This window comes from Aulostomus chinensis, chromosome 3, assembly GCF_037954235.1.
Source record: "Aulostomus chinensis isolate RoL2024-O1b breed Wild chromosome 3, RoL_Achi_v1.0, whole genome shotgun sequence".
NCBI classification, from domain to species: Eukaryota; Metazoa; Chordata; class Actinopteri; order Syngnathiformes; family Aulostomidae; genus Aulostomus; species Aulostomus chinensis.
Window position 1 is genome coordinate 23738049 of NC_141322.1, and position 21305 is coordinate 23759353.

The following is a 21305-nucleotide window of genomic DNA, read 5'->3' on the forward strand; positions in this document are numbered from 1 at the left end:
TACAATGTATTATGAATAATTAATTATACCTCCATTTGCTAAGCCATATCTTCATAATATCATGATATCAACATGTATCGTGAGACAACTCCTAAAAAGCAAAACAAAAGGCTTACCCTACTGTGTATGTGTTTCATAGAAAATAATGGTTCTCTAAAAGCTGCTTTCATAGATTTAAATAATCCAGATGTGAGGCTGATATGAGAATTCATGGATGAAAAAAACTGATGGATAAGAAAATGAAATGGGCTTCACATTAATAGCTGCACAAGCAGGTTTGCGTAATCTCTTCACATGGCCTTCAATTCCCGTCAGTCCCTTCGGCTAGACGAGCGTAACCAGCCGTTGCCAAGAACTTTATCAGCCTCTCGGAGTGTGTCAGTGGTGCTGTGTACCTCCTGTCCGTGTGCTGCCTCTCTCCCTCTCTCTCTGGCCTGAAAACTGCAAACATGTTGTCCTTGTTGGCTCTGAGACAACTCACACGGGTGAGTATATCACTGAGTACATGCTTTATGTCACGGTCTCCCTGACCTGTGTATCTGAGTTACGCTGTTTATTTGGGTAGCTTGTCTGCATGATTGAAGTGCCAGCTAGCTTAACGTCTGTGTTGGGCAATGGAAGCTGTCCTAGCTGAGCTTGAATTACCTAACGTTACCCCAGTTTACGCAACATGTGCTGTTTTTCTCTGAGCGGATAATTTTTCCAGAATAACCCGCAGCCGTCCCGCTAGCTTTGCACTTTTGAATCGTCTTCTAACTGGTTTATAAGCTAGCATGCTAACTGCCTGTCAGTGCACGGGTGCCACGTAATGATGCAACACTGACTGCTCAGTTTCATCAGAAGGTAAGTTGACGTTGAAACTGATGGAAACATAGAGGCACCGTGCTTTGTTGGACCACAGAAACACCACTTGTTCATTTTTTGTGTTTGTCTACTAATGAAACTGCGCAGTGCCTCTCTGTAAAAATGCATCTGGTGAACTTAGTGTGCAGTGAATCAGTACTATCATGCCACGCACACTGATTGTTTAGATGAATTCAAACTTAAGGGGTGACGTTAATAACTACATGCAGATTATGTTAGGGCATAGTACAGAGATATATTAACAATAAACGGTGGTGTTGTGTTCCCTACAGGGCTCGAAGTGCAAAATGATCCTCTATTGTACTTGGGTTAACCAAGTAAATATTAACCAGCCATATTGATAATTATGTAAGTAGATAAGGCTGAATATACTTTAAAAGTATCGTCATCCATTGTTTGATTAAGACGTGGCAGCAACTCTTCCATAGATCATCTAATTAATGATGACTTTGTCCTTATTTGATCTCATACTGTCATTCCTGCACTGCAGTTCCTCCAACAGCCAACAGATGTTTACAGAGCAATATCTTTAATGTGCATATATGAAAGACGAAACAAAAAGTAACACAATTCCATCAAAGCCACGAAGAAATTATTGTAATAACTCTAATAATCTCTAATATTGAACTACCCTCGTTTTTTTAAAGTTCTAAGTAAAAAGTCAGTAAAAAAAAAAAGTAATAATAAAAATCAGAAAACTTTCACCTTCCTGTAAAACAGGTTTTAGTCCAAGTTGGTGTATCATGGGCTCTTGAGAATTCTGTCAAAGGGGAACTTAAGTGTACTGTACAAAATTAATGAAGGAGTCTATTTCAAAGATATTGGTGACTGTTAGACTTTGTTGCTGAAATTATGCAGCATATTTTTAGGATGTAGTTTCATGTGTCCCTCAGTTTTTCCATCGTATTCCATTAAATAGATTCACATGCTTGCATTGGTCTTATTGCTGCTAATTGGTTGTACAAGCATCCTGATCTCATTTTTCCTAGTTACTCATGTGATGGCGTTTGGTAAAAGCATGTGAGTGTCTCACAGGATTGATGCACGTGAGAGTCGACCTCTATTCAAAGTTTTAGATTTGCTCTCTAAAAATGGCAGCTAAACTATAATTTTTGGATCCGTGGCTATACTCATGGAGTTGACTGTCTCTCTCCAGACTGTGTCCCCCAGCTGCAGCAGGTAAACAAGATGATACACAAGCTGCTACGCTTTTTTATACTTTTAACAGTGCGAAATAGCTGTCATCCGAACATGCCAGCCTGAAGGAAAAAGTCATTTTTCCTGCAGTGACATGTTTCTTTTAGTAACTAGCAAATGCTTGAGACCATGGCTGAGTGTGGGAATGTAAACTAACTGGAAATTTGCAAGTTAGCACTTCTGTAGCATTTCAGTGTTCCTTATAAAATTATATTATTAGCATATCACCAAAAAAGTTGCATCAACACCCAATGTGCTGCAGCCCAATATTAATAGAGTGAGTGTGAAAACAACTGGAGTGTGTTTTGTAATCTGGAGATGTCAGCATTATGATCTGAACAGTTGAAATTCACATTAAAGTATGCTGAAGAATAGTGTGTTTGCATGTTTATAGTCCTAAGTAGTTTGGAGTTCCATTATTTTCGGCGTAGTTGTCACCACAATGAGAATGGCCTTTCTGCTCCACCCTAAAGACACAACCTCTAGCTGATATGAAGAAGTTAGTCATTCTTATTCTTCTCTCCAAATCAGTAGGGGTCAACACCCCAACTTTCTTGAGTGACCTAACATGGCGTTTCCCCTCAAGAACTTGTTTTTCATTAGTAAACAGTAAATCTGAGCATCACAGCCAATGTCTGGAAAGTAGCAGGACACGGTGGAGTCGCGCTTCTACAATTTTACACCGAAAAGTGTGTGTATGCTTTTTATAACGTGCATTAAACCTGCTAAAACCAGCTGATACAGTAGATTCATTTTCAGTTGTGTTTAAACCAAGTGTGACAGGTTCAACATGTCGTGGACTGTATTTTTCCCTCAGTACTACTCTGTTTCTCAGTCGCCATATGAGAAAGTGCATTTTTAAAACCTACTTCAAGATTGCACCCACTCTTGCAGCCCAGAGGCAGCTGGCCTGCAGCTAGCAGCTTGTTAGCATCCATTGTTTACATAATCCCGCTGTGTGTAGGTTGTATACGGGCAGTTTGCTTTGTTTACCAGCCCCATGCCGGGCAGGTGAAAGGTGTGTTTATACTGTTTGTGTGCACCATGCAAGCAACACGTATCGTAGCATCTTACAAATCAAAACTCACCCTCCACATAGAACCAGCTCCGAAATGCCTCTTATGGGGTAACCATTTAAAAAAAAAAAATGGAGATGGGATTGGTTATCAATTCCTACAAGTCTGTCTGTTATGCTACCATGTCACCTCTCAACATAACAGCATAATCAATGTGTTTATGTACTAGCGGCGCCATCAGCACTGATAAAAGATAGCATGGCTTATGGTCCAAACTTACTTTGTACAGGAAACAACAAGGGAAGGTGCATGCAAAGCTATCAGCTACATGTCTGGTCTGAACAACTATCAAAGGCACCAAAGCATTACAATCTGTACAGTTCTTGGTGTCACTTACTGCTATCACAGTATAATATAAAGCTCAGCAGGTTTACATCGGTTTACCTGTGATTCAATAAATGTATTTTGACTTAATAATTCACTTGAGTTTGCCTGTTTTGATGGTTAAAATGACATCTGGGTGAGTTGTTTGTTTATTTTTTAAGATTTTTGATTGGAAATGTTTGTGATGTCCTTGACTTGTAAAGGACAGAGAAGCATGTGTTTATCATAGAACACTAAACTATTGGAATCAATAAAATTCAAACAATTTCCAACCCTGATATATTGCCATTTAAATAGATTGATGAGAGAGAAAGTTGGAGGCTGTACTTGACAAATAATATGAAGTTTACTGCCTCATAAATTCACTGAGCAACTGTAATTTTTTCGAGTGTTTTAATATTTTTCTTAAGTTTTCTAAATATTATCAGCCTCTCATATGTTCACCAGGCAACATTTTAAAACCTCTGCTTTGTGTATTACTCAACTTAATTTAGTATCCTTAATTTAGTATGTTCCTTGCTTTAGAGGGGAAAAAAAACCCACCCGTCCATCCATTTTCTATACTGCTTATCTGTTAAGGGTCGTGGGGGGGGCTGGAGCCTACCCCAGCTGACATTGGGTGAGGGGTGGGGTTCACCCTGAACACGTTGCCGGTCTGTCTCAGGGCCAACAGGAGTAATTAGGGGCTCAATGTCTTGCTCAAGGATACTTCGACATGGTCACTGGGGGAAGCGAGGATCAAACCAGCAATCTTTCAGTTGCTAGACAGCCACGCTACCTACAGTACGAGCTGTGCCACCCTGCTTCGGAAAAAATATCAGCAGGAAGATAAAAGCATCCTAGTTTTCCTATATTAAATGACATTTATGGCCATTTTGATCTTAAGGCATCATTAAGGCCCCCCTCTTTGTCCAAGCAAGTCAATGATTCATGCACGATTCACCACATACTGTAGTCCCTTAATTTAGTTGGTGGTCATCACTTTACAAAGCCTGGTAGTGATGAACTTCAACAGTTACGTGTTTCAGTTTGTAAGCGGTGATGGCAAGCCTGCGCCTGAAATGTAGCTGAAGTGACTACAGGATAAATGTTGCAAGGCAACTGTGTTGTAGGATAGAGGGAATGGGTGCAAGCACATACATGTCTGTTGGGGAGAGAGGCAGCACTCCCTGAACTAAAGCTGCTGGGTGTGTTGCCCCTTGCCACTGTCTTTACACCCCCGAAGTAACGGCCCATTGCTAAAAAAAAAAAAACCTCCTTGAAGTGTGTTTCATTCTTGCTGACTTCTTAGCTGTCTTCTGGCGATATTTGCTGGCTGCAGACTGGGTGTAGCACACACACATTACCACCCTCAACAGGTTGTGTTCTGAATAGAGTTTTTACCTGACAGCAGAGCCAGAGCGGACTCACAGAATGGGTCAGTTGTTAACCAAAATTCACCTGCCACTGGCTATAATCCCCCACATTAAGCTGGTGGCAGGTGATATTTTAAAATTTGTTGCTCGTTTTGTGAAATTGCTGTTTTTATCTAGACAGAGGAGCAATACAAAAAAAAGACATGTTTACAAACAAAGCTTATTGTTGAGCTCTCTCACCCTTCTCTTCACCAAAGAAGTGTAAATGTATCTGTCTAGAGCATAAACCTCCTGAAGATTGGCTTTGCTGCCAGCATCATTAAACTCTGATTGTTACCCTGACAACCCTTAGACCCGGATAGAGTGAAGTTGCCCTGGACTGTGCTTCCTTCCCTTCACGCCTCTTCACCCCATCCAGATTTCTCAGTCTAGTGTCATCCAGACTGAATCACAGGGCAATTTGTAACAGACAGCCCTACTATTAGTCAGTGACAGGAAAAGAGGCAACTTGGTGTCAGACTGACGGATGCTGCCCTGTTGACACTCTTCTGCTACCTTACATATCTTCTTTTTTCTTCCTCTTGTTTCTCCTCTAGCCTTTTTTTTTTTTTTTTTAACCGGGAGGATTGTTGTTTGCAGTAACCAGTGACGGACAGCAGTCATCGTAAAATTGACGCAAGCTGCTTCAGGAAATGGGCAAAGATAATAATGAAATGTGTTTTTCTTTCTTCTCTTTTCTAGCTTTCTGCTCTTGTTCTTTGGGTACAGTTGTTTGACAGGAAAAGCAAACTGCCAGCAATTACCTTATCATTGTCACACAGTCAGACGTGGTGCATCTGTGACTCTTCCATTATTCTCTACTGTACAAGCACAGGTTGATGTGGCCTAGCTTGCCCCTTTTTTCCTCTCAAGAGTTTTCATCAAGTTCACCTTCAAACGACAGCTTAATCTGTTGCCTAAATATAGTCCAACCGTGACATATTTGGTTCTTGTGTCTTAGCTCTTGCTTCTCTTGGATCAGTTTATATTGTGTTTATTAATTAATCTTCTGTAATGATCAGGGCTGGGAAATGAGGCAGGAATGCATAGAGGTAGACCACAGGGACTGTGGTGGTGGTGGTGTTGTTTTTGTTGTTGTTATTGTTGTTGTGATGGTGGTGGTGCGTTTAAGCCCAGAGCTGTCCCGTTTGATGCCATGGAACTGATAGTGATGACAAGAGGAGCTAATAAAAACACCCCAAGAGTGCTACTTGGCTCAGTAGGCTTAGCAGCATAGGGTGACAGGAGGAGGGCAGAAAAAGGAAAGCAGGGATGAAGGTAAAGAGAAGGAGGCGGAGGAAGAGGCACCGAAGTCAGTTGTCACTAGCAATATAACCATGGCAGCTTTGGCTTGTGCTGAGTTTCTGTGCCACTGCTTTTCCTGGCCCTGGTGTGTCCCAGAAGAAACGCAGACAGTGAAGGACAGTTTCCGTCAAGATTTAATGACCCATGTGATTTCCCAGCGAGAGGCAGCCCAACCTGTCTACCCAGGCCCTCATCTCTTCCAGATCCCCTTTTCCACCTTCGCCACTGTCACCAGTGACAGAAGGCCAGAGTAGAACCGTTAGAAATCCGCCATTAACATGCCAGTCACCTCCCCTGTTGTGTCACCGTTGTCCAGTCTTCCACCTGCAGACGCAGAAGAGGTGGAGCAGAAGCAGGTTGCCTGTGAGCATGTGTAGCAAAAGTCAGTGTTACAAAATAGCAATGTTGAATTATTAAAATCCTCAACAACTATCCTCTTCGAGGATTGAGTCCAGTTGACTAGTTTGATCATTTTTTGAGGATTACGATGACCTGGATAACTGAGAACATTCACAAATACAATTATTAAAATGTTTTATAGCATTTTTTTTTTTTACCATCTTTAGTGAATGTGTTTGATTTACAGTTTGATGAAATTAAGATTTATTTGCACACCCAGTGTAATTGTGTTTTTATTCATATGGGCATCTCAACCAGTCGTAAGTATTGTGTTAATTGCTTTTTAATGGTGCTATTAAAGGGAGGCTGTCCCTCACACCCCAGCACACCTGTACAGATGATAACTATAGGCTGGCGGTGGTGGGACTGATCTCAACACAGTGTCATCATTAAATTGTTGATTAAATGACTGGAGGAAGCTAATTTGTTCTGAGTGCAATCAACCTGTCAACCATTTTTTAACCTCTGAATGTTCTTCTACCCGGTGCTCTTGTGTTGATTGAGACATATTCAGGGAACTTTTCCACTGAAGGACAGTTAACACATGACTTTTTTTGTGTGAACAAAGGTTTTTAGGATTATCTATGCACATTATCTACTGTATGTAGTACAAGAAAAGAGGGGGCCAGGGAAATTGTATGGACTCTGCACCCTCACATGATCAGACGTTGGAGTAGAGGATCTCTCCAGCCCCTGTCAAGATTAGATAAGCAGGAAGTGCTGAATTGGTTCTCTTCATGCCTGCTTCGGTACACTGAGGCTGTAAAACTCAAGTCTCTCCGTTTTTGTAGAAGTGCTGATAGAGGCATAATTGAACAACCATGCTGATTATTGATATCATGCAAACACTCAACTCCAATTATACCAAGATACATGTTAAAATTGAAAAAAAAATGGAATATATAATTTCAGAGCCATACACTCCCCTGTGGAGCCTCACCTTAAAATTCTTTACTGCTAAAAGTTCCAACATACAGTATCTTGCAGCTTCAACCTATACTGCTGTTTTACTATTTTATATTGGTGAGCAATTGTTGTTTGTTTAACAGTTTGCCCCACATATGAAACAGTCATCAAAAACCTACTTCAAACTATGGCAAATAAAGTTTTCTCCCATAATCGTGTGTTTGTGTGATAGCATACTTTCAATCATTCCATTTCCCCATCATACCTACAACTCCCTAAATTCTCTGCCCACAGCCGCTGTGCCATCGAGCTGCAGTCCATCTCAGTGTACGTGGACAGCAATCCCACGCCAAAACCCGTATAGTGGAGGAAGATCGTCCATGGACAGGCCAAGAGAGTCTGGCTCAGGACGACCCGGAGATGTGGGATCTACTGCAAAGGGAGAAGGACAGGCAGTGCCGCGGCTTGGAGCTTATTGCATCTGAGGTACGAAAGCTTTCAAAAATATTTTTTCTGGCATTAGTTGATCAGATCAAATTCAAAAGAAATGTAAATATGGGTTGTGACAGAGAGGAAACAGACCTATAAATGACTTGACTTGTAGAATATCTGTGGAGCGTACTCCTCAGATTACTTTAAAAGAGAAAGAAGGGTCCAAGAAGTATTTGGGGGGGGGGGGGGTGACCAAAGCCTTGGTGTACTGGAACACAAAGATTGATAGTACTGTTTGATGGATATAAGGTACAAATAGTGACACAGTCACCTTAAAAATCTGAATTTTTGTAAAAGAAAATATTGACTTGACTTGTTAAATCATTGATTTTTTTAATTTTTTTTTTTAATCTCCAGTACTGATACAGTACCACTCATGTTGCGTGCTGTAGTAGCTGTAAGCAAGGACCGTTCAGTTGTTACAGGAACATTTGGATAACTTATTGTTTTCATTCCGAGGCTGGATGGTGTGAAATGGAATTTTTTTTACAATTCAAAAGAGCAGACAGAGTTTTATCTACATTGTTCTTTCTCCTTCCTCCTGTTTCTTCATTGCCAAAGTAGTTGTTCAGTGAAGTATATCAGCCCCCTCTCAACACAAAGCCTGAGATAAAGCTGATATCTTCGTTCTGCCTCCACCCCACCTCACTCTGCAATACACATCTCAGTACGGCTCAAGCAAGCGTTCCTTGAATGAAAGACATTTTCCTCTATAAATAAGAGGGAGCGAGAGAAACTTACACTATGATAGGCGGGCTCAGCAACAGCTTTACCGGAGCAGTTATCGCCCTTGATCTCCCCCTAGCTCCCAGGTGGATTATTAGCATAACCACACACAACACAACAGCCACTAAAGTGGCAGAGGGGAGAGTGTATGTTTATGCAGATTTTGCTTCACAGCCTTATTACTGGCCAATGTGTTGATACTAGATGTGGTATGTCGAGAGGCCATGACAGTCCAAACTACACTTGGGATTTCCAGTCTAGGGATGACTGGTAGAGTTTGTTAAAAGGCAGATATAATAACCATAGTTGCAGGAGAAGGGTGAATGCGCCTCTAACCCCCTTTAAGATTTGTTTAAAAACATTTCAGATAGTTGCAAGTTTCCTTAATGATCCCTTTGCACATGTGATAGAATACAAATATACTCTACTCCATAAGTGTGTAAGACTGGGTTTATTCTGTTGTTAAAAAAAGGATGATGACTACAATTAAACCCCATAATAGCACCTAATTTTAAAATTCCACAGTTATAAATATGCATATATTTTTCATTTCTCATATTTAACAGCTGGACACAAGATGTCACCTACATCACTATAAAGTTTGAACATACATCAGTACATGCATTTCCATCCAGCTCTTTGCAGAATTTTTTTCAGTCTGTTCATACTAAAGAGTTGAAACACTGAAATTATATGTTAACTTGATCCTCTAAGCAGAGTTCTGTCATACTAAAGCTACACACTCGGCCTGCAGAAGGCCTGCTTTTAAATTAGTTAAAAAGCTTGAATATGAATGGGTCTGTGTCAAGATGGCCTTTCCTGTGCTATTTATTTTTTTTGTTAAGTTGGTTGCGTAATATCCACAGGGAGGGAAAAGTTCAAGTTTTCAATCAGCAACAACACATTAATCCCCGAGAACGAAATTGAAGAAACATCAGGAGTGATTTTAAAGATAGGTGTCCTCCTCTAAGAGGGCAGAGGGTGTACTAGATGGTGATATGGCAATTACTACGATAAATAGAAAGCCGTAATGGTTAGTAGAAAATGGCAAAAATGGGTTTATGATTCAGCAATAAGATTGTAATTGGTCTAGAACTGATGTTAAGAAGGTAACAGGATAATACTGTACATACGCAGGACAGAGTTCTGAGTGCAATGAAATGCTTGTGTGTAATACACAATAACTGATAATGGAAACATTCACAAAGTTATTAGTACATGGACAAAGATGTAAAGGAAAACACAAGGGGTGGGGGAAGTAATTCTCCTTTGCTGCAACTCCTACCCATCTAGAATTTACTTTTCTTGGAAAATACATTATAGAAAGGCCACTCAAATGTATATCAACATGTGCAGAAAAGTTTATTACATTGTCTTGTATCCTGGAGGATCGTGGTGATAAGCATTGTGGAGTGCAGCATGTTAGTCCATGAAAGTCAAGAGGTTCAATACTATAACGATTGCCTTTAGCTGGAGGGGGATTTCTCACTTTCACTTAACAGACTTTAATTTGCCGTCCTTGTCCCTTTTGTCCACTCATGCCATTGATCGGTCCGTGTTCTCACCGCAGAATTTTTGCAGCCGAGCAGCTCTTGAAGCTCAGGGCTCCTGTCTGAACAACAAATACTCAGAAGGCTACCCAGGCAGAAGGTGAGTGTGTTTGTTTAGCCACACCCCTTTTTATTTATTAATATCGATGTTGATATTCTGCACTTGAGGATTTTGCACTTCATAAACACATATAGATACAAGCAGTGTTTGCCAGCTTACTCTTTCATAGTACATGGTGTCACCCGTCCAACAAATATTCCACAGCCTCATGCCAAAGTATATTCCTGAGGGGATACAGTGGAGGAATGTACTGATAGTTTCCTGCTGTATAATTTAAGTTTTCCCATGTTTCTATCATTTCTCTCACATAAATCACTTATCTGGAGCAGACAGAAAGCAATCGTGTTTTGCGATTCTGCTCATTTGTTGCCTTTTGAGTCCTGGAATCAATCAAACTGAATGTGTGTTTTATTTCTGTTTCCTGCATCGTATTCATCTGCCTTTGTACACTTTAATAAAATGAAACCAAATGGTGATCCCATCGAATGAGTGGTTTGTACAGTAGCCATCTGTTGCTCACTCATCTGTAATTCCACTGAAAAGGTTTGATGAACCATTTGGTCTGAGATGTTCCTGAGCTGCTGTGATACAGAGGACAGATTGTTTTCAATTTTTGTGACCAACACTGCAGTTGGTTCAAATACACGAGAGGAGAAATACATTATTGATATTGAGTTAAACTGAAACAATGCCGGCTTAATCCAGTGGATTATTTGCATGAATGCTGCACCTGTCAAATGATTTCAGGGGTGTGTTTTTTTGTTGTTGTTGTTGTTCATAGAAATTTGTGTTTTTATCTTTCCTCTGTGGCTGATTTCCATATGCAGGTATTATGGTGGAGCAGAAGTGGTCGACCAAATTGAGCTTTTGTGTCAGAAGCGAGCCTTGGAGGCCTTTGACCTGGACCCAGCTCAGTGGGGTGTGAACGTCCAGCCATATTCTGGCTCCCCTGCTAACTTTGCTGTCTACACTGCAGTGCTCAACCCACACGACCGCATCATGGGCCTCGATCTTCCTGATGGAGGACAGTCAGTAGTCACTTCTGCGTTACTCTTGTTCTTCATCTTCACCATATCACTTACCTTACACTCAGCCCAGGGGCTAAATTACGAAACAAGTTTTCATATTTTGCAGCTTTTATCTAAGATGGACTAGCGCAGCCCCCCAAACACACACACACACAGGGACACAAGAACCAAACAACCAATATATTTGTGTTGGTGCTGAAGCATTAACCTGTATCGATAAGAGTATATGTATTTTTATTCTCCTTTTTTTTTTTTTTATTCATTGACACAAACATTTCACTTACCGTTCAATCACTCCTACCACAAGTACACACACTCGTATTAGCAGCACATAGGAATTTCACCAAGACTATCATTTTAGTGATCATGTAAGATGACCTTTCAGCCTGTTCCCCAGTAATAAAATATTACATGACATGTCTAGGAGCACATGTGCTCTATATGGTGGGTCAGATCATCGTTATTACTATTTTGTCAGTCATTTTTTTGTGTAATGTATAATATTTCAAATCAGTCTGTTTGCAGTGGTCCGCTGTACTGGTGGGTTCTTCCAGCTCTCTACATTTTCATTTTTTGTTTCCCCAGTCTGACTCATGGCTATATGTCCGATGTGAAGAGGATCTCAGCAACCTCAATCTATTTTGAGTCCATGCCCTACAAACTGAACGTGAGTATACACCCCTGCCACTGACACCAACTGACTGCTGGTTTACCATCGTAAACAGTCAAACTTAGCAGCAGTTTCACTAAAAGATATTGCCATCCTTCCAAAGCGCATATGTAATGTTGATTGGGAGTAATACTTGTGGTGGTACGACTCTTCATTAATAATGGTCAGAATTGAACTTCTGGAACAGGAAAAGACACTGCCAACAGTCACATGACTGTTTGTATCCTTGATGAAAGCTTCATGACATGCTACAGTAAGAATAAAGGGTTTCATTTGAATGACGAGTAACCTTGACGTATTAGTTTATCTGAAAATATTTCAAGGTAAATCATTTAACTAAAGGATTTTTGTGCAAAATAAATGTAGAAAAATAAATGTAAAAATGTTGGGATCTCCTTTGAGGAAACACTGTTTGCTTCCGTGCCTTGACAGGGCAGACAGGTAAGGTGGTGCTGGAAGGCATTCAGAATACAACTCAAGGCACATGTGCTGTTGGTTCACATATGATCTTTTCACCCACGCAGCCCTATTATATTAGTATAGACAGGTACTTCTTTGCGTTAACATAAAGATACAATCATTGCATCATATAATAGTGTAAAGTTTTGTTTTTTTTCCTGGGGACACAGTTGTGTGGTAGTGCTGGTCGTGGCTGATGGATGGCCATGAGAGTCTGCATGTCCAGGCCTGCTGATATATGGGCAGCCAGGACCCCTTTGCGAGAGAGATAATGGGAAATCGACAGGCTGGCCAGCAACACTGCCTCTGTCTTCACAATGAGCAGCTTGATGGAGTGAGGGGGCATTCATAGATGTGCTCTAGAGATGGGAGATTATCAGGTTGTCTAAATAAAGCTTCCCCTCCTACTTTTCTCTCTTCGTTTCCTTGTCTTTGTCCCCCTCATTCTCCATCCTTTCTGTCTCTCACTTTGTTTTTTTCCATCCTGCCCACTTTGAGGGAGGGGGAGAAGGATAGAGCTTGGGATTTTGGCACAAGACATATCAGTCTTTGGTCCAACTCCCCCTAATGTATTTGTGAACTACACTCACTGAACAGTAGATAGTCGAGCATGTCTCTGAAATTACTTATTTCTGTAAAAAGGGTCACAAAATGTCTCCAAACCAGCCTCTGATCTGTTCAGCTTCGTGACACCAGTTGAGTAGGTACCTGGAAGATTGAGGTTAGGAGAGGAACGTTACTGCAATTGCTCCATCTTCTTCCTTGATGTGATAGGTTGAAATGTCTTCTTTTAGATAAATTCCTTCCTCATTTAAGCTAGCCAAAGTACTTGAAATACAGCTGCTTAAAATGAGCTTCAAAAAGGAAGAAAAAAAATTCTCCTCTGTGTTGTGTTTGCTCTTGATCCTCACTTTTTTTTGTCCTCTCATGTTCATTTTTTTCTCCTGACCCTTTCTCTCCTGTGTTATTTCTCCTCCACTTCTTCTTTCTTGTTTCGTCTTTCCTCCTCCTCTTGTCTCTCTCTCTGTCTCTCTCTCTCCCTCCTCAAATCTATCTCCCTCTCCAGCCTGCAACAGGACTCATAGACTACGACCAGATGGAGATGACGGCCAAGCTGTTCAGACCCAAGCTCATCATTGCTGGCACCAGTGCCTATGCCCGCCTCATTGACTACGCCCGCATCAAGAAGGTGCATAGAGAACTCTCTCTATTCAAAAATTACCCAGTCATCACACCCTCTGTCTCGCTCTGCCTGTTTTACTCCTCATACTTCTAAAGAAACACACTAACTTTTCAGGAAATACACTTACTGTCCATCATTTTTAGTGCCAGACCAGCAGATCGATACCCTTCTCTCTGCACCAGACACACACAGAACAGCTGACTGCCAGTTAGCTTAGCAGAATGAATGCAACAGGAAGCCATCTCAAGTCATCAAACACACTGTTGACACCTAAAATGTGAGTTTTGTGCTGAAAATTCACTGTGAAAATTGTTAAAAATAATGAGATGTTATAGTCAGATACATAATCCAGACTGCCTTTGAAACAGCATGGACCACTGTTAACGCTTATTGTAGTTATTCTCACTAGCACTCAGCTATGTGGTTGGCGTCTTGAGCTCCGTAATGCACACAGTGAGGAGAGAAGGGTATCTGTCTGCTTCTCTAACTGGAAAAATGATGGAAAAAGAGATTCCCCAAAAGTTGGCACATCCTTTCTGTGCTTGAGGGGTTGTATTACTTTTTTAACCCAGACTGCCACTTCCTTTGAACAGTCACACGTATTTGCTTCCCTTACCATTTGGATCGACCTGGAGCAGAACTACCTTGCTCACTAGGATCACACTCGTTTCTGTCTTCTTTAAATACAGAGCATTTTTGAAGCTAAAGTCGAATGGAGTTTTTTCGATCGCCTACCTGACCGGAATGAACATGGACTCGCACATACACAGCAGCAACTTTTAACCACACACTTCACTCACTCTGACATTGCACAAGAGTCCCCTTTTATCTGTTTTGTTGTACCCACCCACTAATTTCACTCCATTCACTCTATGACTGGTTCTCTTTGTTGCAGAGCTCCACTTTAACTAGTACCATCAGATGGAGTGTCCCGTCATTACAGAGCTATGTGGGTTTTTTTAAGCGCCAGTAACTGCCACTAAGCCTGAAGTGGGGCCATATTTTCCTCCTGGCATGTCTCTGTGGAACTGTCCATTGTTTTATGGCAGAATCTGCTCAGCCAGGCTCCTCTCCAGATCCTCAGTGTTGTGCTACCTAGATTGGAGCAACAGCTCATCAGTGTTCATCAGCTAACACACATCACTCTCTTGTGTGTGCCCACCCCCACCCCAGTAAGCCAGTAATAAACATGTGCTGATCCAGTTAAGATATGAGAGGAAGGGAGATTTTCATGATAGAGCATATTAATTGGAGCACTAAAAAGATTGTTTAGTGCTCTGATCATTCGCCAGCGAGTCATTTGCATGTTAGCGAGCTGTTTATTGTTTTTGCCTTTTTCTACAAATGCTGGCAGGAGCAGACAAGGATTTATTGAATTATGCTCAAATATTTCGGGGCTCTGTCGAAGAGTGTAATTACTCCAGCTCAATTTGAAATATCTGCTCTTTTAAAAAGAAAGATACAGCAAACAGATGTACAATTTAATTATCAAATCTGAACCTTGGGGTGAAAATTGCATTTATATTGAGCCTAGATTGTTCATCACATTATTTTTAATCTTAAATTCAAGCTGCAGTTCATTGAATTATAAGGTCTTTGGTTACACAGACTGAGGCAAGTTCAAGCAATTTGTTGATTTTAGTCGTAATTATAACAGCTGTCAAAATTTAGCTTTATAACTAAACAGTTTTCAATATAGGTGAAGAAAATCATATTTATCCTGGTGTTTTTTTTTGACTGAGGTGCTTGAGTAAAAGACCCACGCTATAAAAAATATGTGTTCTGTTCCAGTGTATTTTAATTTTGTTGTCTCTTCTTACTCAGCTGTGTACGGATATCAAGGCCTACATGCTGGCTGACATGGCTCATATCAGCGGCCTGGTGGCCGCCAAAGCCATCCCCTCTCCCTTCGAGCACGCTGACCTGGTCACATCTACCACGCACAAATCCCTCCGAGGAACCAGGTACAAAGTCCAACAGAGGTGTTGAGTCGCTCAGTCATGAACCCGGCCGTTACATCATGCAGGACTTTGACCAAAGTTCATTCATATGTGATTGTTTATCTCTGTTACATCATCATGTTGTTGCTGTTGGGCAAAGACCTCACAACTGTTCGATTGTCACTTTTTACAGCTGTAGTTTAATGGAATGACTATTCTCCTCCACCTACTGTCACATTTTGACAGGAACTTAGCAATGAAAAGTTGTTTTCTGAGGTCATCCATCAGCGGAGTCGAGGCTGGTGACATGGACTTTAACAGTCTGAGGCAACTTATAGCCCAGATCACTTTACCAGTCACACCAGTCAGCCTGAGACCTCACAAATCTCTATTTTTGTTAAACCAAAGTGGGAAAGCAGTGGGGAATACTTTCCTCATAATGGGTCTGTCCCGTGATAAGGTACAAGGTTTTCCACCAAGAGTGATGCCCTGATCCTAAGTGGTGGAAGAGGAATTTCCCGATGAAAACTTTTGGGTGAAAACTGGTCAAATACTTGACAAATTCTTTTTTTTTTTTTTTTCTCCCCCCCCAGGGCAGGCCTCATTTTCTATCGTAAAGGTGTTCGCTCTGTGGACAAGAAGGGGAAGGAGATCATGTACGACCTTGAGGACAAGGTCAACTTCTCTGTCTTCCCCTCCCTGCAGGGTGGGCCTCATAATCACGCCATTGCTGGTGTGGCTGTGGCACTCAGACAGGTCAGCAAAACAAACATGTTTTTTAATAGAAAAAGGTCTTAATGTCTATTGATGCAATGCCTTATTATCCTTCTCTGCTATTTCCTGATAAGTTGATAACTGGTTTATCTGATTTTCCAGTGAAACTAAATCTTACACTGAGATGCCTTTTATGCTGCTTCCCAAGCATGAACTGTCTGGATTTTTATGCTCTGCTAGACAGCAATTGAAATTTAATCAGATCAAGAGGATTCAAGCTCTGTTATTTGCCTCTCACTTTTACCTTATCAGGGAAGTTTCTCCTCACGTTCTCAGTTAGTCTTCTTTTTTTAACACTGAAATTAAGTCGTGGGTTCTCACCACTCTCTATCTGTGTTCAACAGTTTATATAAGAAAAGGCTCTTGTCGTTCTTCGTCAGAGAAAATGAATAACTTATGGTAAATGTATGCTTTAGAAAATATCTAATGACTAATTTCTTGATACCAAACGAGATGTTAAAGGTACCATGAATATTAGTGGGCAGTATTAGTTTCCAAGTAAGCCTTTCCTATATTTTTATTTGCTTCCAGGCTCAGTCCCCTATGTTCAAGGACTACATTGCCCAGGTCCTAAAGAACGCCAAGGCTATGGCTGCAGCTCTACGCAGCAAAGGCTACACCCTGGTCTCAGGTAAGCTTACTTGTATTTGAATATGCTTTTTCTTTCAATTTCCACGTTGACACAGGGAATCAGTGGGACCGCACATCAGTAAAGAGAAACGTCTTGTGACTGACTGAAAATGATTGGGTAGAAAAACAGATATGCATTTCAAGTCATGATGCGCAAATAGGCTAATTTATGTGTGGCAGCAATGTCAGTCAAGAAAATAAAACCAGATGAAAGTGGTCCCCTCCTGGCAGTGAGCCAACGCTGGAATCTACGTTCACTCTTTTATTGATGTATAAAGTAAAACCTTCAAAAATGCAGACTTGTTTCATGTGTACAATGTAAGCTTACATCCTGTTTTCCTGGTACGTGTTTTTATGAAAGATTAAGAGTAGGATTTTGTTTCTTATTCAAGCTATTTGGTCACACTATCAACTCTGAAAGCCACTCGCCTATTAAACGGGAGGATTCGGGTATTTCCAGTGACTGCACTAAACATTTATGAAATGTATTCAAATGAAAACTCTGCTGCAACAAATGTCCTGTCTGAATGCCCTGCTCTCGCAGCCTCGGGTAATTAGTGCAGGTGAAGTGATAGTTTCGACAGAAAAAAAAATTTGTGTCTACAAGTCCTCGAACTTTGCTACTCCTCAGAACATTTTACTAACAATGCTAAATATTTCAGATGGGACTGACAACCACCTGGTCCTGGTGGATCTGCGACCTAAGGGCATTGATGGGGCTCGAGCTGAAAGGGTGCTGGAGCTGGTGTCAGTCACAGCAAATAAGAATACCTGCCCTGGGGACAAGAGTGCCCTGACTCCCGGTGGCCTCAGGCTAGGTAAGGACACTGCATTCGGCTTAACTCAGACGAGTTATGAACTAACTTACAACAGAACCAGCATCATAGAAAAATCTGCCACCAAACATCAGAAGCTGCTCCCTAAATGTTATGCGTTACCCGGGTAACCTGCATCCAGCCAGCAGCGGTAGTGTTATTTATTGATTTAGTGTTTGCCCCCTGACTTAAACTGCTAATATCTCAATTCAGTACAGAAGGAGAATCTCATCTCTTTAGAAAACTGTTCTTAGTTTGCACAAGTGACTCTTCATATCAGGTCATTTCTCACACTAAAGCATGAAATGACAAATAGTCAAGTATTGCACATCATGAAACACAGGTTAATTCATAGCAATATGCCAGGACATGCTTGTGGAAGACCCCATGTTATACAAAGATGGGAGGATTTCCACGTGCACCATTGTTTTCTTCCTCCTGGAGGCGGGTTTTACTCTGCAAAAGGGCCCTTAATTGGTCCGTTCCCTCCAAGATATTAGGATTGGATTTTTTTAAAGGAAACATCTTAAATGTAAGTTACTTTATCCTTTAAAATGTCATTACCCTCTTTGTTCTGTACATGTCATCTCATCAAAGTAAGTGTAGGATTATCCATGTAAAGAAGGCGAAGGAAACCCATGTTAATAGTCTGCTATGCTAGCTAGGTACCAGCTAGCATTACTGTAAGGAGCCATGTTTAATTTTGTTGTAAGAGCTCTAAAACGTCACCTTTTAATAATTTCCTCTTTAGTCAGCTTCACTTTTCACTTCACGTCGTCTTCACTCAGTATTGTACTTCAAGTGTAAAAGAGTAGCTGTGCATATGGAAATGAGTCAGCCACCAATAAAGCCACAAGCACTGAGCACATCATGATTAATTAAGCATGTTTGGCTTTTTAATCATCTTCCAGGAAGTTCAAGAGCTCCATATCTACACTGCCCCGTTTTACTAATATCTGAAAGAGAGAGATTTCAATTACACTGCAATTCTCTTCACTTCTTAACCTTCGTATTTGTTTCATAAGTTGAGTTTTTTACTGTCGCGACTCATTGGATACGGCGGTCCATGTTGGTGTGAAACATACTTTTAACATGCCCCCTGAATAGAGAATGATTCCTGGCCAGGACTTTGTATTTGAAGCCTCAGACTTTGTGTTCCTCCGTGTCCCAGGTGCTCCAGCGCTGACGTCCAGGCAGTTCAAAGAAGCTGATTTTATACAAGTTGTGGAGTTCATGGATGAGGGCTTCCAGATCGCCTTGGATGTGAAGAAAAAAACAGGTGAGCATGGAAACGATAAGCAGATCTGGGGCTGTCCACAAATCATCTAAATACAAATCTATGTTAAATTTTTCTCAAACAAAATTGACAAAACTATATGTTTTTAGGAGGAAACATCAGGCCCAATGATTGTAATTCAAAGGAAGCTAAAAATGAAAAGCCCTTTTCATCTTTTTTTCCCTTTTGTGTAATGTAGGAAAGCTCCAGGACTTCAAGAACTTCCTGCTTGAAGACCCTGAGACTGTGGCTCGTATCGCCAACCTGCGCCACCGTGTCGAAGAGTTCGCCAGACCTTTCCCCATGCCAGGCTTCAGCAACCGTTAGTGTGGCTGACAGGGAGTCAGAGCGAGGAAGGGAGTGCTCTTTTTCTGCAGTCATCCATCAGTCTATTCTTGTAAAAACATGCCCTCTGTATCGAGGTAAAAAATAAAAATTTGACAGATTTTGTAGAGCTTGAGAGCCTATTTTCTATTGTATGTTCAAAGATTTTTCTCAGTTGTCTTCACAAGATTTCTTTTATGTGGAAGCGTGGGAGGAAATGTGACAAATCAAACAACCAGCAGTTCTCGATCTCACAAACTATGACACTTGATAAGTGTGTAATTGTTATTGTACACGGAAGAGTCTTAATGCTGTAAATCATCTTTACAAATGGGACTAACATATTTGAAGATACAGTTTTTACATAGAGATGTGTGCATATTTGCCTTGACTGTCATTTTCTGTGTACTCAACCAGGTACAGGAGGAGGTTTGCTGAGGTGAGGGGGGGGGGGCTGATCTGCCAAATGATGTTGTTTACCCTTGACTTTTTAATGGTAGATGATGCAAGAAATATGCTTTTAACTTCATTTAATATGTGATTTAATAAAGCGTGAGTACAGACTAGGTTCGCTGTTGTCTAAAATACACGTAGTCGACAGAAAAATAAACTACGAAAAGTAAAATCTTACAGGAGTTTGAATGGGATCGCACAACAATGAAACAGTTCTTCCTCCTCCATATGTAAGTGAGGATGCTATTTTTTTTCCTTTCACTGCTGACTTCTTTCTTCCAGCATATCACAAATGTCAGATTTTACTTGCTCTGTATTTTGTTATGACGGATAAATAACCAAATAGAAAAACAGAAATGTCACTTTGGATTAGTTCAAACTTTCCAAGACTGTTGACAAAAGAATATATATATATGTACTTTTCTACGTATTATTTAAGAATGTTTTACTGTGTAACAGCCATCGCTACAGACATCGTTAAGGTTTCCAATACCAGCTGAGCTGACGTGCTCGAGAAGAGATTGTGTTGTGCGTCCTGCTTGATTGAACTGTCATTTTCGTCTCTGTGGTGCTCAATGATGGAAGGTGTGAGGCAGCTTGATTTGATGCCACGATTTCAGTGTACATTGTTTATCTGGTTCACAAATTGGAACTGTTGTCAATAGTCACTGCATCAGTGAAGAAGTGAGATTTCTGTTTGTGAAATTGTCTTACAGCGCAAATGTGGTTCTTTCTTTGCACAGCGTCTTGAGGTTTGAACTGAGGTCGTTTTGTTTTTTTGACAGGCAAGACACCACACTTTGCCAAAATATACCAATAAGTATTTTAGTACAGCATTCATATATTCTGTTGTCTGTTGTCATCTGATCTGTTGTACGTTGCCACTAACTTCCTGTCACAGGCCATTTCGTGCTTTTATGAAGTCTTAATAAAAATCCAGTGATTCAAAAACAATTGTGTTCTGCCACTCATGTACAAACTTGGTACGCGCACTTTTCATGACCTCAAACATGCATCAACAAAAAAAAAAAGTTTTTCCTCACCTTGGTTGAGGACCTGGGGACGGACGATATCACACAAGGTTGTAATGACACACGAGGCACATTGGGACTTGGGCTTTAAAAATACATCTAATAAATAGTTTCATGTCCGAGCAGGAGGAAAAAAAAAAAACATAACACATCCTTGAACATTACTTAGTTTCGTAAAATTTCCTCCCTAGATGGCGCTACAAATGATATTTCAATACCTGGAGTGCTGGTTGAGCTGGTACTGTGAGAGTGTGTGTGAGTGAAGGCAACAAAAATTGTAAAAGTTGCTCATAATTTCCAGAGGTGCTTCAAGTGTGTGACCAGCAGTGTGGTAATCCTCTTTTTTGCTCTGATATGATGAAGAGAGCAGGGAATTCTCTCACTGGAGTGACGCTCGTGAATCAGCCAAGTTGAATAACTGATAAATC

The 21305-nt window shown here is 40.8% G+C and overlaps 1 protein-coding gene across 2 annotated transcripts; it reads left to right on the plus strand.

Moving 5' to 3' along the window:
- The first annotated feature begins 329 nt into the window (after window positions 1–329).
- Window positions 330–20791, plus strand: LOC147268333 (serine hydroxymethyltransferase, mitochondrial-like). 2 transcript variants are annotated; one of them, XM_086199839.1, is made up of 12 exons: window positions 330–485; window positions 7760–7951; window positions 10254–10333; window positions 11122–11322; window positions 11908–11989; window positions 13518–13640; window positions 15459–15598; window positions 16168–16330; window positions 16880–16979; window positions 17641–17796; window positions 18965–19072; window positions 19269–20791. In XM_086199839.1, the coding sequence occupies exons 1-12, from the start codon at window positions 450–452 to the stop codon at window positions 19394–19396; spliced, it is 1509 nt and encodes a 502-aa protein (XP_086055965.1). In that variant the 5' UTR covers window positions 330–449; the 3' UTR covers window positions 19397–20791. The 2 variants fall into 2 exon arrangements, with proteins under 2 accessions (XP_086055965.1, XP_086055966.1); XM_086199840.1 differs by lacking the exon at window positions 330–485 and adding an exon at window positions 709–843.
- Window positions 20792–21305: the final 514 nt, after the last annotated feature.

Bases quoted from the DNA above. Each gene is read 5' to 3' on its own strand.
- LOC147268333 (XM_086199839.1), top strand. From the start codon at position 450: ATGTTGTCCTTGTTGGCTCTGAGACAACTCACACGG. The intron at 13,641-15,458 runs GTGCATAGAGAA...CTTCTTACTCAG, and splicing joins ACTACGCCCGCATCAAGAAG to CTGTGTACGGATATCAAGGC. The intron at 17,797-18,964 runs GTAAGGACACTG...TCCGTGTCCCAG, and splicing joins TCCCGGTGGCCTCAGGCTAG to GTGCTCCAGCGCTGACGTCC.